This window comes from Gekko japonicus, unplaced genomic scaffold, assembly GCF_001447785.1.
Source record: "Gekko japonicus isolate JY-2015 unplaced genomic scaffold, Gekko_japonicus_V1.1 scaffold206, whole genome shotgun sequence".
Taxonomy (NCBI): domain Eukaryota; kingdom Metazoa; phylum Chordata; class Lepidosauria; order Squamata; family Gekkonidae; genus Gekko; species Gekko japonicus.
The window spans coordinates 1,392,290-1,414,708 of NW_015160842.1; the positions used below are offsets into that span (position 1 = coordinate 1,392,290).

A 22,419-nucleotide genomic window follows, 5' to 3' on the forward strand; every position below is an offset into this window, starting at 1 on the left:
CCACCTATAGAGCACAACAAGGAAAGGAATGAAGGAAGCTACTTCTTTTATATTTGTATGAATATAATTAGTATATATTGATTATAAACGTCTGTTCTCTTCTCCCCAGTAGGGACCCCAGTAGCTTATTTTTGTTATATTAATTATTAATTTACTTAATTCATTTATACCCTACTTTTCTCCTCAATGCGGGCCCAAAGTAGCTTACATCATTCTCCTTCCCCCATTTTATTCTCACAGAAATCCTGTGAGATAGGTTAGGCTGAGAGAGTGTAACAGGCCCAAGGTCACCCAGCAAGCTTCTATGGCCTGAGTGGGGATTTGAACCTGGGTATTCCAGATTTTAAATTCTCCTGCGGTCTGCCCAGAAGTAATCTATTCAGAACTATCAGATCTGCTGTGCTCTTCTAATCTTTCTGTTGTAACATCTAGCCTAGAAATGCTGCACAAAAGTTGATCCTACTTAAACTGTTACACAGACAAATCTATCCTTTGACTGTGGTGCCAGAAATAAAGAGGCAATATCAGTCAGCTATTTCATAGCTTCTACATATCTGGGTAGCTACTGACATTGATATTGGGAAAGCAGATCTGCAGTTGTCTTAGACCAGAGGCTTGGAGCTAGATTTTATTTAAAGGAGGCTTCTGGCTTTTACTGCAAAGAACAGTCCCTTGTCTCTTCCTCTGTCTCTCTATCTATCTGTGCACATTGATAACCCTGCTTTTCTTCCAAATGGGGACCCCTCCAGAAGGCTTATGTCAGGGGGTATGGCCTTCTAACACACTTCCAGTGATGTCAGGGGGTGTGTGGCCTTCTGACACACTTCCGGTGATGTCAGGGGGTGTGTGGCCTTCTGACACACTTCCAGTGAAGTCAGGGGGTGTGGCCTTATGACACACTTCCGGTGATGTCAGGGGGTGTGGCATATGCTAATGAGTTATGCTAATGAGCTCCTGCAGCTCTTTTTCTACAAAAAGACCCCTGTTGGAAACTATCCTGTTCCTACGAGACAGACATTAAAGGATGATGACACATTAACTCCATATGTATTATCACTATGAAAAAAACTGAGAGCAAAAGATCTTTGCAGTTGAGAGCATCTTCTTGGGAGAAAGGCCTTTCATATGTACCTGTCCATTCGTGAAATGTTCCCACCTTGCTGGCTTTGTGCTATAGGAAATCTCCATTGTAGGTGAGAGCAGGCCTGCACAGCATGTGGACTCCAATTCACCGTGTGCATTGCCATACTACGCAGGACAAACATGTGCCTGGAATGCTATGCATGACTTGGAGACTGCATGCTTTTTGGATGGGCCAAGATGCACAATGCATTTTCTTTCTATCCTCCTTTCTCTCTCTTTTGCAAACATGCATATTGACATATACTCACGCATCCCCTGTGCACTTCGCCTGTCATTACTGGTGGGGAAAGGACAGGACAGTGTGTGAAGCTCTAACTCCCAAGGAGTCCTGTTCCACTTGAGACAGTTCCTCCCCCACTTGCAAAGCCTGGGAAAGATGCAAAGATTGCACTCTGTGGTTTCGGACACCCCTCCTTTGTTATTGCACAGTAATCTAATTAAAGAAACTTAGTGAGAGTGTAAAAAGGACATGTTTCAATGAAATTTTGTTTTTGAACAATCTCCATATTGAAAATAAAATAAATATCTGGGGAGAGCTATAGAAAAGATAGTGTTTAGCAGAGAAGCAGAAACTGGCAAAACCTGCAACTTGGTTGATTACAACACAAAAGCGAGCATTGGCCTTGGAACTTCATAACCATGTAGGAACTAATGCTTTTCATCCGATCCTTTCTCAAGGTCAACAATAGAGCTTTATTATACATGAAACATGAAACAACATATGCTTGTATACACAACCTACTTAGAAGATAACGGCCACTCTTCAGCTCTGGAGGCATTTTGCTTTTTGGCTGCATGCCTCACCATGTACCTGAGACATGTGGTTATCTGTCAACAGCCCCACACTCTGGACTGTGTTATATTTTACATGAGTAACTCTGAAACACAAGAGAATGCAGCAGACTCTGGGAATGATTTAAAGGGTAGTTAACTGCTCTGCAGATGAGATCACCACAACACTTTATGGCAAAGTGGCAGAACGGCTGGTGTTCAGCCTCATCTAAATTCACCATACAGAGGGAAAAAAACAAACCTAACTTGATGAGGGAAGTCCCACCCACCCACCCAGATTTAAAGACATCCCTTCCAGCAATTAATTATTGACTCACATGGAGAAGGATCCACGAACACTGGGTCTATGTTATGAAGCAGCTCCTTTCGGGGGGAAGGTTTTCCTTCACTGGAACAAAGTTTGGGAGGAAAAAAACACATTAATTTCCTTCTACAGTTTAGTGAAAATTCCCTAGTGCTTCTGTCTGTGATCCTCCCAAGAAATAATGAAAATCTGTTAACCATTTAAGCACATCAATGTGCTAACATAAAGGCAAAGTTGCTCAAATTTAAGTGCAGAATATTTTTGGGGGGGAGCCTTCAATATGTAAGGAGCTGCGGTGGCTCAGTGGTTAAGATGCTGAACTGCAGGCTGGAAGGTCGGTAGTTCAGCAGTTTGAGACCTGAGTGCCGCTCCCGTCTCTGGTTCCAGCTCCTGCCAACCTAGCAGTTCGAAAGCAAGAAATTGCAAGTAGATAAATAGGTACCACTTCGGTGGGAAGGTAACAGCGTTCCGTGCGCCTCGGTGTTTAGTCATGCTGGCCACATGACCACGGAAACGTCTTCAGACAGCGCTGTCTCTTTGGCTTGGAAATGGAGATGAGCACTGCAACCCTAGAGTCGGATTCGACTGGCTTTCAAGAAAGGGAAACTTTTACCTTTACCTTCAATATGTATTGGAAAATCTACGTCTTGGTTTTGTTAAGATGCTCATACTGCTTTTCCTTTAAAAAAATCACTAAAACTTTTTCAAAGATCTTGCAAAACACGGGAAGGCACCAATAAGAAAAACAAACACACAACTATCAATCCATGAAATAAAGAGATGGAATGCCTAAACAAGACAGCTTTTAATTTGCTTTGTAAATGACCAAAGGGCTCAAGAGGCCTATTTTGGGGAAGTGTTCAAAAGCTGCACCTGTAAGGTCGCTGTCAGTGCCTTGACAGATTTCACTTCATGGGAACCCACACGGGTGAATCTTCTGTAGATCTCAATAGGTGGTGGGAGATGTATGTAAGAAGATGCTCCATAAAATAGCTACCGCCTCGATGTCCAGAGGTTCATGTATGATCACTAGTCATGGCCTGCTAAGGAGCTTTTTGCACACTAGTGGTAGAAAGTGCCATCAAGTTGTTTCCCACTTATGACGACCCTGGTAGGGTTTTCAAGGCAAGAGATGTTCAGAGGCAGTTTGCCATTGCCTGCCTCCACATCATGACCCTGGTACTCACTGGGGGTCTCCCATCCAAATCCTAACCAGGGCTGACACTGCTTAGCTTCTAAGACCTAACAAGATTGGGGTAGCCCAGGCTATCCAGGTTAGGGCATTTTGATACCCTATTCCAATTCCATAGAGAGGGAAACTGATTTTTTTAAAAAAGAGATAGATAGATAAAAGAAATTCATTTCTGTCTAATTTGGTGACCCTTAAGCAGGTATCCTAAGCAGGTCAGGCCAGCCCTGCCTTTCGCAAGACACTAAATAGGTGATCAATGCAACTAAAGCAGCAACTACAGGCCTGCGTCCATCATGAGCTGCAGCAGCATTCTGTACTAGTTGTGGCTTCTAGATATATTTCAACAGCAGTCCCATTTACATGTACTGCAACATGTGCAAGATTTTAATATTAATTTTTGAGGATTCTGAATACCATGTTTGCATCTTTATTCTGAATGTACAAATTCTGGTTTGTCTGGAGGACTTGGGAAAGTGTACAAATGCAGAAAGATCAAAGATACCCATGGTTCATCCAGAACAAACCCTAGTTCTACAACAGGATGATATGTAATGCCCAAGGCAGGGGTGTCAAACATAAGGCCTGGAGGCCAGAACCAGCCCATCCATGGCTCTTACCAGGCCCTCAAACAACTGGCATGTATGGAAATGTAAGGAACTTCCCCTTTTATGGTATCCCTTGGAAAAAAACTAGTCTTGCATATGATTGTGGGTTCCCCAGTAAATCAATTGCTCTCAGTGCTAGAAATCAACTTCTTTTGTTTGTATTTTGAGTAAAAATAATATTGTTAATTGGGTCTGCCAGTGTCCTTTATAAGGTTTATATCTACAGTACCTGTTGTTATATTTTATGGCACACATGGCCGGGCCCGACAAAGCGACATTTATATCAGATCCGGCCCTCGTAACAAATGAGTGACAACTCTGGCCTGAGGCATCCCTGGAGATAAACCGCCCAACTAAATAGAATAATAAAAACATCACCCCAGGCAGGAAAAATAGTTTAAATAGCTCTAATAGAAAGCTTTCGTAAGTAACTGATGCATGACACAATCAAGCAAGGAGTAGACCGTGGCCAATGCCATGTATTCTTGTATGTTGCAAAATTATAATTGCTGCAGATGTTTCTTCCAAGGGGGTCTACCAATAATTCTATGCATATGCTACACATATATCACATTTTAAAACCTAGACAGCTTAATCCAATCCCTTAAACTGTTTTGCTGAAACAACACATGACTGCAAACTACTTCCTTTGTCATGGATAACTCAATTAAGCAATTATCACCTCTCTGGATTTCTTGTTTACTTTGTGATATTGTAAACCAGTTTCATTCTGGCATCCTTGAGAGGTCTCTGGTTACACTATTCTAGCAACTAATGCACTGGGGGAGAATGCTGTTTACTTTGTAAAAAAGGGAAAGCTATAGAGATCTGATCTGACCTAGATAGACCAGGCTAGCCCAATCTTGTCAGATCTCGCATGCAAAGCAGGGTTGACCCTGGCTAGCATCTGGATGGAGGGCCTTCAAGGAATACCAGGATTGTGACATGGAGGCAGGCTATGGCAAATCATCTCTGATCGTCTCTTGCCTTGAAAACCCTACAGGGTCACCATAAGTCAGCTGTGACCTGACAGCAAACACACACACAGAGAGAGAGAGAGAGAGAGAGAGAGAGAAGAACAAGAAATCGGAAGGAGATTGAGACTGGGAAGGACAGCCATGAAAGGGCTAGAAAAGATTCTAAAGTGCCAGGCTGGGTCACTGGCACCACAGGATCCCCCTTTACTATGTATGGGTGTAAAAGTTGGACAATGAGGAAAGCTGGCAGGAAGACTGTTGATTCCTTTGAAATGTGGAGATAGAGAAGAATTTTATGGATACCATGTACTGCCAAAATGACAACTGAGTATGTTCTAGAACAAATCAAGCCTGAACTCTCCCTAGAAGCTAAAACGACTAAACTGAAGCTATTGTACTTTGGTCACATTATGGGAAGACAAGAGTCACTGGAAAAGGCAATAATGCCACGAAAGGTTGAAGGCAGCAGGAAAAGAGGAAGACCCAACATGAGATGGATTGACTCAATCTAGGATGCCACGGCACTCAGTTTACAAGACCCAACCAAGGCTGTTAAACGATGGGATGTTTTGGAGGTCATTAATTCATAAGGTCACCATAAGTCAGAAGCAACTTGACGGCACTTAAAATTTAAATGGAGGAAACTACCACAAATGAATACACAGAAGAACTATACAAGAAGGACCTCAATGTCCTTGACAACCACTATGGTGTAATCACTGACCTCGAGTCAGACATCCTGGAATGTGAAGTTAAATGGTCCTTAGAAAGCATTACTAACAACAAAGCTAGCGGAGGTGATGGTATCCCAGCTGAGCTATTCAAAGTCTTAAAAGATGATGCTGTTAAAAGTGCTGCACTTAATTTGTCAGCAAATTTGGAAAACGCAACAGTGGCCACAGGATTGGAAAAGGTCAGTTTACATTCCAATCCCAAAGAAGGGTAAAGCCAAGGAATGTTCAAACTATTGCACAATTGCACTCATTTCACATGCTAGTAAGGTCATGCTCAAGATCCTACAAGCTAGGCTTCAACAGTACGTGGATAGAGAACTGCCAGAAGTACAAGCTGGGTTTCGAAGAGGTAGAGGAACTAGAGATGAAACTGCCAACATTCGCTGGATTATGGAGAAAGCAAGAGAGTACCAGAAAAATATCTACTTCTGCTTCACTGACTATGCTAAAGCCTTTGATTGTGTGGATCACAACAAACTATGACCAGTCCTTAAAGAGATGGGAGTACCAGACCACCTCATATGTCTCCTGAGAAACCTGTATAAGGATCAAGAAGTGACAGTTAGAACTGGATATGGAACAACTGATTGGTTTAGAATAGGAAAAGGAATACAACAAGGATGTATATTGTCACCTTGATTATTTAATTTATATGCAGAGTACATCATGCAAAATGCCAGCCTGGATGAATCACAAGCGGGAATTAAGATTGCTGGGGAAAAGATCAACAACCTCAGATATGCAGACGATACCACTCTAATGGCAGAGAGTGAAGAGGACATGTAAAGAAAATGTTTTCTTATGTTCAGTGCCTGTATGAAATCTTGGTTCAGGCTTCAACTGAGGCCTGTAGAAAAACATTTCCTAGAGATAGAAATTCTCCTCAGAGACAGAGATAGCAGAAGAGGCATATTATGACCTTGTGAGATTGCTTTCAACTGTGGCTGATACCAGAGTTCGCTACTGCCCTGTTACCAACCAATTAAGCACATTCCTTTTTATTGACCTAATAACACCTGTGTGTAGGGGTAACCGAGCCTTGGCTGCAGAATAGGTTTCGTTTTCCCCTCTGCTCCTAGTATTATGGGATGTCAACCTATTATGGGATGTCAAAGTATTATGGGATGTCCATTTTCCTAGTAACATAGGGGGTTGACATCATCTCCCTGGCCCCTCATTGGGTTAAAGGCCTGACCCACTGAGAGACTATTTTCCATAAAATAAGACCTATTCAGTTGGATGGGGGTGCCTGTGGCTATTGGACCTGACTTGGGACAGTAGCCCAGTAGCAACCCAGCAATGGCATTCCACTTTGATCATGCCTGGATGGGCTGTGTGAACATCTTGTTATGTTGGACTTCTGCATCTCTGTAACCTGGAAAGGTAACACTGAAACTGTATCTTATGTTTAGCTAGTGCTGGAAAAGCTTAGCCTTTGTTATTTTTAAACCTCCAGTCTTGTCTTGTGTTTTAATATATTTGCACCTTAATAAACAAAATATATTTTGTCGTGGTGCTTGTGCTCAATAGACCTCAAAGGCTTAATCCATTTGCCTTAGACCCTTGACCACTACCAAAAGTAATTGTTTTGTCTTCTGAAATCAGACTGCAGTTACACTCTGCAGAGCTGACTTTTTCTGTTAAGTTCCAGAGCCAGTCAGGAGATTTGGTCTTTTGCTCCTGGACTGTTGGGAGCCACTGAAAAGACCTGGTCGCAGTCTACCTTAGAGTGAGTTTAGATTCTCTCAAGTATTTTTGTAACTTTGCTTTGCAACCTGTTATTTGACCCAAACTCTTGGCTCGGAGGGGTTGAGGGTTTGTGACAGGACTTAAAGAGCTTCTTGCTGAGGGTGAAAGAAGAGAGCGCAAAAGTTGGCTTGAAACTCAACATGAAAAAAACTAAGATCATGGCATCTGGACCCATCACTCCTTGGCAACTGGAAGGGGGTCGTGGAAGCAGTGACAGACTTCACGTTCCTGGGATCCAAGATCACTGCAGATGGTGACTGCAGCCATGAAATTAAAAGAGGCCTGTTCCTTGAGAGAAAAGCAATGACAAATCTAGACAGCATAATAAAAAGTAGAAACATCACCCTGCCAACAAATGTCCATATGGTCAAAGCAATGGTATTCCTAGTAGTAATGTATGGCTGCGAGAGTTGGACTATAAGGAAGGCCGAGCACTGAAGAATAGATTATTTTGAATTATGGTGCTGGAGAAGACTCTTGAGAGTACATTGGACTGCAAGGAGATGAAATCAGTCAATCCTAAAAGAAATCAACCCTGACGGTTCCCTGGAAGGCCAGATACTGAAGCTGAAGCTCAAATACTTGGCCACCAAATGAGAAGGGAGCACTCACTGGAGAAGACCCTGATGCTGGGAAAGATTGAAGGTCAAAGAAGAATGGGACAGCAAAGGATGAGATGGTTAGACAGTGTTATCGATGCAATGAACATGAAATTGAGCAAACTCCGGAGCACGACAGAAGACAGGAGGGCCTGGCTTGATGTGGTCCATGGGGTCACAAAGAGTTAGACTCAACTGTGTGACTGAACAACAACACAAATGATTAGGATTAAAGTGAGTGTTTTCAGAAATAGTTTTGATGGATAGCACAATAGGCATTCATTGGGACTGTACATACATGTCTTTGATATGCATTTCGGCACAAGGCAAACTCATTTCTGAACACATCCACAATCTATATAAATTTTTGAACATATGAAAACAAATATGACGCCATTCTAAATATTTGCTACTTGGCTATCTTACACTAGTTTACTTAGCTCCAGTTAGTTGCTTCCAGGATGCTAGTTGCTGCGTTCATGACTCTTACTCCTTAGTAATTGGCAGGTGGATGCTATCCCATTACCCTTTTCCCTCTCTCACTGATTATGCAGGGCTTGGAAAGCTTCTTTGTTCCTCCTAGATCTCTAATCTGGAGCACCCTTGGGTAGTCTACAAGTACTCCATACTGAAATTGAGGTAACTGACCATCAGGTGTATATAGGCTGCCAGTAATACCTTTTCCATATTTACATACTTTAAGAAGTGCCAATTTTCATACATATAACTGTAATTTGGCATCTTGCTGGACTTTACATATTATTCAGGACCCAAAATATTTCTTAAAGTTCTCTCTCCAAGAAATTGTTGCTATGTATGTGTAGTATTGTTTTGCTTTCATGAAGAGATTTTATAAGTTTTCCCCATAAAATATAATACAGGTTTCTATTTATATGTAGCATATTACACAATGATGAAAATACGTTCTAGTTTAGGATGACAGGCACATTTGCATTCCAATATCTTTTTTTTTCAGGAAAAAACCCTAAATCATTATGACTGCAATCCTCTGCACACTTACTTGGGAATAAGTCCCACTAAACTCAAGCTTAATTCTGATTACACATGCACAGGACTGAGCCATCAGATCCCCCCCCCACACCAACACCATATACATCTGTTTCAGCTATTTGCCCATCTTTGGCCAGTCACCCATTTCGCTTTGATATTCTGTTCAGTTCCCCAAAGTACAGAATACACTATTTTGGCAGCTATTAATGAATTAATTAAAACATTGTATCAAATTTTGAAAACACATTTCAGATATTTACATTAGAATGTTTTTATTAGATTTTTTTTTTAAAAAGCATTCAAATAAAGGATTGAGACATAGGGTTTCGGCCTTCACAAATTTTTCTCTTGAGGATAAAGTCTTATTAAAGCAGAGACTGATTTCAAGTGTTTTATTAAGAATGTTACCTGATCGTTTTCCACATATCAAAGCCATCTAAAGGCTTTGTGCCATTTGTATGTCCTCCAGCGAGGCTCACCAGAGTTGGCAGCCAGTCAGAAATGTGAATAAGGTCATGACTTTCCACTCCCTTCCGTTTCAGTAAAGGACTCGTAATAAATCCAACCCCTCTCACGCCTCCTTCCCACAGGGTCCACTTCCTTCCTCTTAATGGCCAGTTATTTCCGCCTCCCAATGTTTGGCCTCCATTATCTAAAACATATTTAATAATAAAAACAAAAACGAATTGTAAAATATGTATTATATACATAAAATAATTACATAAATTGATTTTATTAGGCAATATGTCATTTAAGAATAAATCTTACCTCCTGAAAATATAACATGCATAATTATTAATATGGTCTAAAACTGGCCAATCTTACAACAGATCTCAGAGAGAGAGAGAGAGAGAGAGAGAGAGAGAGAGAGAGAGAGAGAGAGGGGGACGAAATGGAGAGAGAGAGAGAGAGAGAGAGAGAGAGAGAGAGAGAGGTATTACAAATACACCGATGGGGTCTGAATTAACCAATGGATCTTGAAACTGTAGGGTCATCTCCAGGGGTCATTTCATAGAAAAAGAGGTGCAGGAGCTCATTAGCATAACTTATTAGCATATGCCACACCCCCTGACATCATCGGAAGTGTGTCAGAAGGCAACACCCACCGCTAAGGCTCACTGGACTGTTTTGGATTGCTAGCTATTGGGGTGGGGGAATGTGCAGATCTGCCCTCACAGAGGAGGGAGAGCTTGTACCTGAATAAAACTTGGTCTTAAAGGTGCCACTGGACTGTTTTGGATTGCTAGCTATGGGGGGGGAGGTGAATGTGCAGATCTGCCCTCACAGAGGAGGGAGAGCATGTACCTGAAGGCGGGCCGGGGGGTGGGGGCTCTGCAACTTACCCAGCTGCTTCTTGCTCCTCGTGGCCTAACTGAGGGCTGCTGGGAGCAGGGAACGGGGCTTGTTCCATGTGCCTGCCCCCTGGGCTCCTTACTGCCGGAGCTCTGCTCCTGTGTGCTCCCGCAGGAAATGACCCCTGGTCATCTCCATGACAATTATGACTTGAGCACACAGAAGCAGTGGAAAAAAGCAAATAATATGCTAGGAATTATTAAGAAAGAGTCTGAAAACAAAATGGCTGTTATTATACTGTCCTTGAATAGATCAATGGCAAAGCTGCATTTGGAATACTCTATGAAGTTCTGGTCTTGCCCTCACAAAAAGGATTTCTTGGAGCAAGAAATCTTGCACAAAAGGGCAACCCAAATGATCAAGGAGTGGAGCATCATCACTATGAGGAAGGGCTAAAGAATTTGGACTCTGACTAGGAAAAACAGACAAAGAAGGAACAAGACAGATATTGATAAAACTATGTGTCATGTAGAAAACATGAATAGAAAGAACTTTTTCTCCAGCTCCCATTAACGCTAAAATGTGGGCTACTCAACAAAGTTGATGAGCAGGAAATCTGAGAGAGAAAATAAATTATTTCTTCACATATTGTCCAATTAAGACTTCTACAACAGAGATAAGAAAAGATTGTTTTTAATTTAAAAATTAAGTTAAGCAACCAGTGGAAGACACTTGGGTGACTCCCCAAAAAGCACACAAACCACAACAGTGGGACGTGCAAAACTAACGAACCGCTGGCCTACAGTCTTGGACCCTGCATACCTTAGAGACTTGAATCCTAAGGTGCTATTCCATTAGCACTCTATTGTGTAGTGGGTTGCCGCATGGAGAAACGACAGACGACGACGTAGTGCATAGCACGCTTTATTGGTACACAAGACAAGAGACAAACGGCCGGCAGGCCAACTATATACACGACCAGGGGACCACCCCTGGGTCCCATTGGCGGGTTTGAATCTCCTGCCACGGTCCCATTGGTTCCCCCAGTGGAGGGACTAGGATCCTAGTCCCCATTGTTGTCCAGGACTGAAGCTCAGGCGTGTGCGCTGACCTCCGGTGGTGGTCAGTGGACACAACACACTCACAGTAGATCCTCTGATGGAATGGTTTTTCCATGTGCAGAGGAGATTCTCCTGCACTGCTGCTATCTGCCAGTTTACTCCTAAGACTGTCCAGTTCAGATCAACAGACCCACGGGAGCAGAATTTCAAGGGGCACAGGAGGCTGCAGTGAGAGGAGGAGGAAGATGGAAAATTTGCCTACCTCCAGCATAGTTCTGTTCTCACTGCTTAGGATCCAAGTCATTCTTTCCCCCAGTGTTGCATTGCAAGCACCAACTTTACTGGGGACTTCCTGTAGTGTTTATCATTATGTTTGTCATTTAAGAATTTTGGGGAGGGCTTCTGGTTGCTAGGATGTTTAAATCTATTTTACTTAGTTTTAATTAGGATCTTTTTCCTGTTCTATTGTTGCACAAATTGATCCTTAGGGGAGGCAACAGGCTAGACATTTAAGTAAATACACAACTCAACAGTTCTGTAAACAATTATGTGCTCACATTAAATCAAAGGCTTTGCAGTAAGAATAATACACCACCCAAAAAGAATGTCATCAGCATGAAGACCCATCCAGTAAGTTCTAAACCCACTGTTTAGAAATCACTGTTCACATGCCACCTTATAGAAGGAACGATTCACTTTTAATCTGCATAAACAAGTGTCTGGCTTTTCAGCAACAATGCTGGTAGTTTGACCTGCATGTCAAACTGTAGACCGGTGGCAAAAGTCAGCAGTTTTCTTTTGGAATTCAATGCGCACTTGGATTATCACAGATGCAGATCTAACATTCCTCCCCCAAGTCCACCAATAACTCAATGCATTCATATTTAGAGTACTGATTCTCTGTGTATTTGGACCCTGTTACAGTTTTTAATCCTGCAGATACTAAAACTCATTAGCAGCTCTAAAGTTGGTCCTCATTTTGGGATTATTTTAAGGAACTGTGTTATGAAAGGCAGTGCTTGCTTACTCTCTTTCTTTCCCTGACCATGCTATTATTTATAAAGCAGAACTGTCACCAGCTATAATGAGCTTATTACTCCAGCTTTCCTTTTATGTTTGACAAGTATTTTGCGACTAGGAAGCAGGGAACCTGTGTGACCACAGCAACAAGACATGCAATTCTTCTCTAAAACAGCAGCAAAGACTGTACTTTACCACCAGCAGAACAGAACTAAATTATCTCACCCACACTGAATTCATTAATTAGGGACTAGAACAACTCTCCCGTCCTTTGGACACTGACTGATGTATGAGCAAGAAAAGGAAATGTATTTTTTACTCACAATTAAACACAGAATTTATCTACATATAGCTGAAATTAAAGATACGCTGAACAACTGCAGAAAGCAGGGCATGTTGGTATAATTGCAGTTTTAAAAAACAAACAACCCTGTGGTCAACTAATGACCCTCAAAGCATTCCTCACATGTCGGTCAACTGGATTATCCAATCAAGTTATTGGACTGGATTCAATGGAGAATTTCTGTGAGTGGGAAGAGGGCCAGGTTGCCAGTTCTCCCCTTCTGCTGCAGACCTCTGACTCCCCTCTCATGCTGTTCCTAGGAGGTCCCCTGTCTCCTAGGCATTTGGACAGGAGGAGGATGGGAGAGGAGAGAAGCTGCGCTCTGTGTACAGTAATCTCTCCTGTCCATGGAACTCCTCCATGGGATCTGAGCCAAAATATAAACCATTCAATGAAATAACTGTACTGCTTGACTGCATTTAATAGTAATAGGCAATTTGGAGGGAAAATGCCTGAATATCACCTTGGAGGAAGCAATCATGTAAGAATAATTGGAATATTTTATTTGAGAAGAGGAGCTATGTTAGCCCATGACAGCGAGGAGACCAACGATCTTATGCAGATTATATGAGCGGATTGCCTTCCTCCCTGAATGCTCTCTATATCCCAAATCCTGACACAGCAGCTCATGGAACTGTACAGAAGGGACCCTATTCCAGTACATGAGTCCAACTTACATTCTAAACAATGACCCAACTCTACCTTTGGTGCCGCCACATTAATGTTGCCCTCCAGCTGGCAATACAACTGTGATACAATACAACACAACAGTGATAAAATGGCACTCCAATCACGCACAATAAAAGGACCACATGTAGTACATTCTCCCTGCACTTGCAATCAGACAATGCCGGAAAAAGGGTTTGTTTGTTTTTTACCGTGAAGCAATGTGTAACAAGTGTGTCACAGAGGCTATTCCAGATATGATGTCATTTTCCTGCCTACAAATAGATTTGCTAAAAAGAAGTGTGTCGGGCCACCAGTGCCCTGTTCCTGGGTGCAGAAGCCTCAGAATATGGGAGCTGCAAGGTTATACCCCGGCCATGGCTGGGAGGGCGGGGTATAAATATAATAAATAAATAAATACTTCATCTCCTGCAGCTTACCTGTATGGCAGTTCTGCAGCGTACGCCCTCTCTCTCTGTTATCAGTTTTCTGCTGCTCTCTTCCACCCCAGCTTCTGTCTTCATTCCTCCTTTTATTGTTGCTGCTCGCGTGTCCCTCTCTACCCTGTGGTTTCTTCCCCTGTTCATCTCCCCCTTTCCTCTTCCTATTGGTGACTCCTCTCCCCCTTTATCTGCCTGTTCCCGCCCTCCTCCCTCATCCGCGTCTCGCCTCCCATTGGGGCGATGCTTCCTCAGCTTGCCCAGCATCGTTCTCTCCTCCTGGGACCTCTCCTCACTGGGTTTTCCGGCAGGGTCTTCAGGTAAGTCTGGGAGCCGGCTTCACCCTGGATCCATTCTCGCCCAGGAAGCCCAGTCCCAGAGCCTCGCTCTCCTCGCCGTTCCAAGCCCGCCCCCCTGGCTTGGCTGTCGCCTCAGGGTTCCCTGCTGCTCGGCCTGTTCCCACCCTCAGGCTGGCGACTCAGGGGCCCTGTGAGGTGAGGCGCCAGGGTGCAGCGTGGTGGGGTTGATGCTAGGCCGGCATGGGAGGGCCCCACGCCGCAGCCCCCTGGCTCCTGCCATGGCGTGGTGGCGCCAGCATTGAGGGTGCTGCTGGGCTGGCCGGGGAGGGCCCCGGGTCATAGCGACCCAGCTCCTGCTGCGGTGCAGCAGCGCGGACCTTGGGGCCGGAGTCAGGCCGCAGCAGGGGTGCTGCTGGGCTGGCCGGAGAGGGCCCTAGGCCACAGCTACCTGGCTCCTGGCACCAAGCGGCGGTGCGGGCCTCAGGGCTAGTGAGAGGTCCCGGCTCTGAGTCAGGACAAAGCGTCAATCTAGAACAGGGGTGTTGAACTCATTTGTTATACGGGATGCATCTGACATAAATGAGACCTTGTTGGGCCGGGCCATGTGTGTCATAAAATGTAATACCAGGTAGCGGAGATATAAACTTTATAAAGGACACAGACAAACATAATTAAAGATTTTTTAAACTTTAAATAAAACATGCTTAAAACACTAGGACTTGCAATATTTTGTCTATTTAACAGTCTTGATAACTGACACCTCTTGCTCTGAATTATTGCATCAAAATGTCTGTGCTGTAACAATCTTGAGTATGCTGTTCAGGTGTGTATCTGTAAGCTGCAAACCTACTTTTGATTTATTGACATTCATTACAGAAATCTCATGCTCAGTGTTCTGAGTCTAGGACCCAGCGGAAAACATGAAATGGCTGGGCATTGCAACTTTTTGTACATAAGCTGCTTCATGTGCTGGTCAAGAACATGAGAAGGCATCCTGACACAGACTGAGGGGCATGTGTTTGTCTACAAAACTATAGCCTTCCCCAGAGAAATAACTACAACTTCCTACAAAGGAAATGTGCTGGGTGAACTTGGTCTGGACACACCTTCTCAGCCTAATCCACCTCACTGGCTTGTTGTTATTCCTCCTCTAAAATAGTTCATATTGCTTTCTTACTGAGAAAGACCAGATCATGAGGGCATGAATACAGCGAAAAGGGGGAGGAAACCCAGTTGCACCCAGGAGACCCCTGGCATAAAGAGCCCAAGGAAATACACACACATTGTAGCAAGACACACAATAGCTCATACCTTGAACAAAACTTTGTTGGTCTTAAAGGTGCTTGGTATTTCTCCCATGCGATTGAGGCAGCCCAGCAAAACAAGCTCTCCCTCACTCCCTGGGAGGAGCCTCAGCCAGTTCTTTACCAGACTCTCTCAATCGCACAGGAGAGGCTTACCTATCTATCTCTCCTGTGCAATTGAGCGAGTCTGTTAAGGCAAGCTGTGACATGGCAACAGCAGCAGAACTGGAAAAGGAAGCAGAAAACAGCCAGGGCCTTGCGGGCCAGATTGGGGCCCTCTGAGGGCCTGATCCAGCCCACAGGCTGCATGTTTGACACCCCTGATCTAGAACATAGGTAACAGTTAGAGCTTTGTCACATTTTCTCTCAGCTTCTTTCTGCTTACCATCAGTATACACCAGGTATTTCTCTAGAAGCAGGTGACAAATTTCCCCTTACTTAGTAACAGGTCCCCGCAGAATTCAGACAACCTTTGGTCTGTTCAGTAGGAAAGGAATAAAATGGAAAATAAAGTAAAAAACATTGCTGTATAGATTGCCAAATCACAGGAACAGGCTTCTAGTTTATACAAACTGAATCTATATATTATGCCAAGTGATGGTAATAGACTGGAGTGGTATAATCCTGGATAGTTCCATTTCATTGTGCAGGAATTTGTCCAGAATATGTAATGCCAAACGGAATTAAAAACAATATCTAAAGAAAAAAATCCAGAATATTCTAGCATTTTGTGTACTAGTACATAATGTTCTAGATTATTACATGTGGGAAGCTTTTCAGATGGAAAAAGTTATCAATACAATAACCTCCTCATCTACAAAGAAATCTTTCAGTCTCTCCAAATTCTACCACTTCATTCTCTTAGTTCTCCTAAGATAGGCACCTTCTGGGTTGCTTCACATCAGGAATCAGTGGCTCCCAGCAACAAGGCATTAAAGTCCAGGTGGGAATATATGGTATACGACAGGACTGTAACAGAAAAGCCTTTTAGCCTTAAGGCACTGGCCTCTTTCAGCTGCCAAGAACACAATACCTCTGTCTGAGAAATTTGACCTTCAAGAGCCAGTCCTCTGCTGACTCAAATGAGAACCTTGATCACCACCTCCCAATTTTAATGGAAAACATCAGAAAAGTACCAAAACAGAAGAGTAGATAAACATGCCTCAGGCTAATTCCCCACATAGTTAATGAGCATATTCTATCAAGCTTTTTCCCTAGACAAACCCTACTGCCCCTCTTATTAGCAAATAAAGACCTCATACAGTCATGAAGACATTCTGCCTTCCTGAAAATGTATTTTGAGAACAAGAGTTAAGTTTCACTCTTTTCTACAAGGCCTGGCCTGATACAACTTCTCAAAAGACCAGCTCAAAGGGTCTTTGAGGGTCCATAACCAGAAGCAGAGATAAATATGAGATAATGGAATATTTCAGAACACAAGAACCAACAAACAAGCATTCTGGTTCTAAGAGTAGTCTGCAAAATGTTCCTGGGAAGCCTACAAGGAGGGCGTGAAAGCAGGATAAGAAAGCCCTTTATCTTTTCAAATGTCTCCCACATTAGTGACTTTAATTCCAGTAGATTTTACTTTGGTTATCTTCCAGTACAATGACAGGTTGCATATTTTTGTTAAAGATCAGCAATTTCACATTTGAGTTCACTTTTGCATGAATGCCATCTAGCCCCAGAGACTTATTAATTTGTCAATTAGTTCTAATATTTCATTTGGGCAAAATGAGTTACAGTGCTTCAGTATTCTCTTTATTGTAATCGTTTTCAAAGTTTCCCCCTTGCTGCTCCTTATACCTGGAACTTTCCCCATCCAGGGCTCAAAAATATTTCCCTCTGTCAAAATTCTTCTTCAAAACCCACCTTTTCCAGGGTTTTTTTGGCTCAACCCCATAGCCCTTTGGCAGACATCTCTGTCAAGCCAACATTTGTATTAGACCTGCAAGGGGGGGGGGAGAGGCTTGGGGGACAAAGTTCCAGAGAACCTGGTCACCCTGAGGACCCATGAAGCTTGCCAAATTATGTGATTTATTTTCATATGATGTTGGAGTTGGATCTGAGTGATGAGACAGGGGGCTAGGAGGCTTTATTTGTCTAGGGGCCCAAGATGGGTCTTGGCAGCCCTCACCCCAATAGTTGTCTCATGCCAGTTATGCCCATTTGTTCTGATACACTTGCATATTCATCACCTGACTTCTAATAACTTGTTAACTCTCAGCTGAAGAGGTGTATGGTCTCCCCTGAAAAACATTACGTGCACACCAATTAAAGTGAGGGAAAATAAGCATGGGAAGTCCTACCTCACCAACCTTTCAGTTCTTTGAGAAAGTGAACAAGCATGTACACAATGTGACCCAGTAGACATTTTACACCTGTTCTTTCAAAAGGCTTTTGACAAGGTATCTCATCAAAGACTCCTGAATAAACTTAGCAGTCACAGGAATATTTCTCCTGTGGATTAAAAACTGGTTAAATGACAGGAATCAAGGAGTAGAAATCAATGAAAAATTCTCACAATACAGGGAAGTAAGCAGTGGGGTCCCACAAGGATTGGTATTGGGGCTGGTACTATTTAATTTATTCATAAATTATCTGAAACAAAGGGTGAGTAGCATAGTGGACAAGCTTGCAGATGACACAAAATTATTCAGGACAGTGAAAACCGAGGCTGACTGTGAAGAGCTCCAAGAGGACTTCAACAAACTGGGTGAGTGGGTGACAATGTGGCAAATGAAGTTCAGTGTAAGGGGACAAAAAAATCTCAACTTCAAGTATAGGCTAATGGGGTCTGAACCTGCTGATTCTGAGAGGGGAAAAGATCTTGGGGTCATAGTGGGTAGTTCAATGAAAGTGTCAATCCAGTGTGCTCCAGTAGTGAAAAATGCAAACTCTATGTTAGGGATTATTAGGAAAGGGGTTGAGAATAAAACGGCCAATATTGTGATGCCCCTGGATAGATCTATGGTGCGGCCTCCTTTGGAATACTGTGTACAGTTCTGGTCACCATATCTCCAAAACGACATTGCAGAGCTGGAAAAAAGTACAGAGGAGGGCAACCAAGATGATTAGGGGGTTGGAGTACCTTTCCTATGAGGAAAAGCTATCTGGGACTTTTCAGTTTAGAAAAGAGATGACTAAGGGGGAGACATGATAGAGGTTTATAAAATTATGCATGGAGTAGAGAGAGAGTTGACAAAGAGAACTGTTTCTTCCCCTCCCAAGATACTAGAACTTGAGGGCATCCATTGAAGCTGATGGGCAGTAGGTTCAGAATGGGCAAAAGGAAATACTACTTTACACAGTGAGTAAGGGATTAGATAAATTCATGGAGGATAAGTGTATCAATGGATACTAGCCATGGTGACTGAAGGGAACCTCCATATTCAGAGGGACTAAGCCTCTGAATCCCAGAGCCAGAAGGCAGCATTAGAGGAAGGCCTCAGCCTTTATGCCCTGTTGTTGGCCATCCAGAGGGACTGGTTGGCCACTGTGTGAGACTGGATGTTGGACTAGATGGACTATTGGTCTGAGCCAGCAGGGCTTTTCTTATGTGATATGGCAATTCAGTTAGAGGGGATGACCTAGGATTATGGATGAGAACGAACCAGAAAAATGTGGTTCATGTTGGTTCATGGCCCAATCACAAACCAACCCAGGATGTTCATTTGCAAACCGAACCAGTTCATGGACCCGCAAACCCTGCTGAAAAGTGCCATAGTCCCTTTAAACCGGGTTTGCAGAAAGTCCAAAACAACAACAACAGATGAGCAGCAGGGAGAAGCCTGTACAAGACACCGTTCAGCTGTTTGTTAGGCTTTCTTATGCACACCTTTTAAACTTTAAAAAGACTGTACAAGACAGCCCCAAACAGTTTAGCAGCAGGGAGCAGGCTCCCCACCACTCAGCTGTTTTTGCAGCTTTTGCGGGGTACAGAAAGCAGGAATTTAAAGGGACTTGAAGTCCCTTTAAACCCCTGCCTTCTGCTCTATCCACAAACTGCCACAAATTGCTTTAAACATTTGTGGAAGTTTGTGACAGTAGACCTGTCACAAACTTCAGTTCGTGAACCACAAACAGGGAAAAATTTGTAATTAATTTTGCTTCTTGTTTTGGTTCGTGCCCATCCGTATCTAGGATAGGGCACTTACACAAACGATGTCTTGATGTATTAAACCAAGCAGCAAAGCAGGAAGCTGGGTGACATTGGGCCAGTCACAGTTCTCTCTCTTAGTTCCACCTTCTCACAAGGTGCCTGTTGTGGGGAGAGGAAGGGAAAGTGATTGTAAACCACATTGAGACTTCTTAAGGTAGATAAAAGAGGGGTTATAAGAATTTACTTTGATTCTTCTTCAAAGTATGAACCAGACAGTAGTCCTTTGATAGCTGATAGTTACAAAAACAAAAATGGTCTGGATCCAGTGGCTGAAACACTCACTACTGATTTCCATGCATGCTGCAGCTACTTATTATCTTCTAAAGAAAAATAAACGGTGTATGCTATTAGAAATGCCAGTGAATACATGGAAATTTCCATCTCCCTGTGTATATAGGACTATAGATTGCAGCCTCTGTGTTGATCATGTTCAGTGCCATCTCAGAGTTCATATTTTAATGTTTTCAAGACAGATGTGCAAAAGAGAAACATGAACAAATCTATCGTGTTTAATCAATCAGACTTATTATTCCTTTTGATTTGGTTTGGTAGGAGCTGAAAATCGAACTTGCTCAATATATGCCATAGTGCCAAAGCCACAGTTTCACACTTCTATTGCAGTTTGGTGTAGTGGTTAAGTGTGGGGACTCTAATCTGGGAGAACTGGGTTTGATTCCCCACTCCTCCACTTGCACCTGCTGATGTGACCTTGGATCAGTCACAAGCTCTGGCACAGCTGTCCTTGAAAAAGAGCAGTTTGCATCAGAGTTCTCTCAGCCCCACTCACCTCACAGGGTGTCTGTTGTGAGGAGGGGAAGGGAAAGGAGTTTGTAAGCCGCTCTGAGACTCCAAGTGAAGGGCGGGGTATAAATCCAATCTCTTCTTCTTCTTCATATATGCTGTGGCAGATTGTACCTGCATACTGAAGCTGAAGCTATAGCCAGGAGGCTAAAGTAGGACAACTACAATAATAAAGTTCAACTTTCCCCACAATGAAGTCGCTTTCTCTCTCTTCCTTTTCTTTAAATCCAGGGGAAAAGTCCATATGGCAAGTTTATTAAATCCATGTTGCTCTTGCATAGCTTCTTCCCCTAACCTCTCAACCTAAGAGAAATGATGTTCATTTCTTCTGCCAAAGGTACTGAAGGTGGAAAATGGGATAATAGGAATCCTGGCTGAAAGCTATCCATTAAGGAAATGGGTCCAAAGTAAAGGATTCCAAATGGGGCTGCTTCAGGATTACATTATTAGTACAAATGTTTTGAAGATGGACCTTTCTTGAATGTTAGACCTTGGAATTAAAATATTATTTGCTGTAGCCTCATGAACTTTGACCACCCCTTTAAATGAAGCCATATCCCTCTCCCCCTGCTCTGGACAAACATCTGCTCCTTTCTCTTTCTAATCTGTATGGGGGGATTGCCTCTGAATCTAAAGAGACCTTTTAAAATTAATCTACCAACTGCAAACAGGCAATGATGTCTTGCTGAAGTTCTTATAGAAACTGATAAGCAAAACAGAACAAACAGGCAATTTTGTTTCTGCTGAACTCCATTCTGAAGCCTTGCTTGGTACTGCATGCATATGAAACTGCAGGGAACAACAATAACTAGGAAACTGACTGATCAGCATGGACGTCTTTCAAGAGCTGCAAGGTAGTAAAATAATGAATACTTGACCCGGAATAAATCAACCTGACGGTCTGAGCAAGAATTTGAAAAGCTCATAAAACAATCTCTGTACTTTGCCCTGATGTAATGTGACACACACAAACACAGTACAGTACAATCAGAACATCTCTATTTTAAAGTTACATAGCTTGAAAACAACAAACTAGATTCCACATGGATCCCTACCCTGGATTATAGATTTTTTCCCATATATATAAAATATATATATATATAAATATATATAAAAGGGAACGGTTTGTGGTCAAGATGGACTTTGCTATATACCCCTATTGCTATTCTACACCGTATTCAAGATGACAGGCCATAACAAAATGTCAATGACAGCAGGTAAGAAAGATTCAAAGACCCCCTAAAGAACCTGAAGTATGTCAACTCTCATTAGAAAAGAGACCCATGGCTTCTTATGTCACTGTTGTGTTTACAGACATAATCCCCATGAATTCTTCAGTGTGGGCCTCTGAAGTAATTTGATCTTATACCCTTTTGTCTGAAATACAAACAGACAAATTCTAAGCTTCCCTCTGCAACAGAACTCAGGCAGAGATGTATACACTCTGCTTTTTTTTAATACATAAATTACACACACACACTAAAGTTAGCTTACTAAGTGAACCCAAATTTGGCATGAAAAACTGGCAACCTATATCATATAATGAAACAACATTCCAGAACTGCTGTCCCTTTTCCTTCTGCCTGTCCCTTTTCCAGAATGTAAGAACTGGACTAAGGTCCATCTCATTCTTTTCTCACAAAGTGGTCAACAAAAGAGGTCTGCAAATCCATAAGACTGGTAATGGGTGGCTGTCACTCCTTGTCCCTAGTATCTGACAACTGCCTCTGAACATGGCTGTTCCGTTACCTAATACAGCAACCAGTCACTGAAAGACCAATATTCCAGGAATTGTTTAACTGCCCTTTTATCTAACCTACAGGTTTTACAACAGCAAATTCATTAAATTATTTATGCATTGCATCGGGTATGGAGAATCTGTCCTGGGTGCAAGAGTTTATAGCAAATGTTCTTTTTGTTGTTG

The 22,419-nt window shown here is 42.7% G+C and overlaps 1 protein-coding gene across 1 annotated transcript in view; it reads right to left on the reverse strand.

Moving 5' to 3' along the window:
* The window catches only part of ARSB (arylsulfatase B), a 94,001-nt gene that overhangs the window by 26,165 nt on the left and 45,417 nt on the right, over positions 1 to 22,419 (reverse strand). The window contains exons 5-6 of the mRNA XM_015419513.1: positions 9,515 to 9,758; positions 2,253 to 2,323 (exon numbers count right to left, since the gene is read on the reverse strand). Of these exons, the coding sequence (XP_015274999.1) occupies positions 2,253 to 2,323; positions 9,515 to 9,758 (315 nt within the window). The remainder of the gene's footprint in view (positions 1 to 2,252; positions 2,324 to 9,514; positions 9,759 to 22,419) is intronic.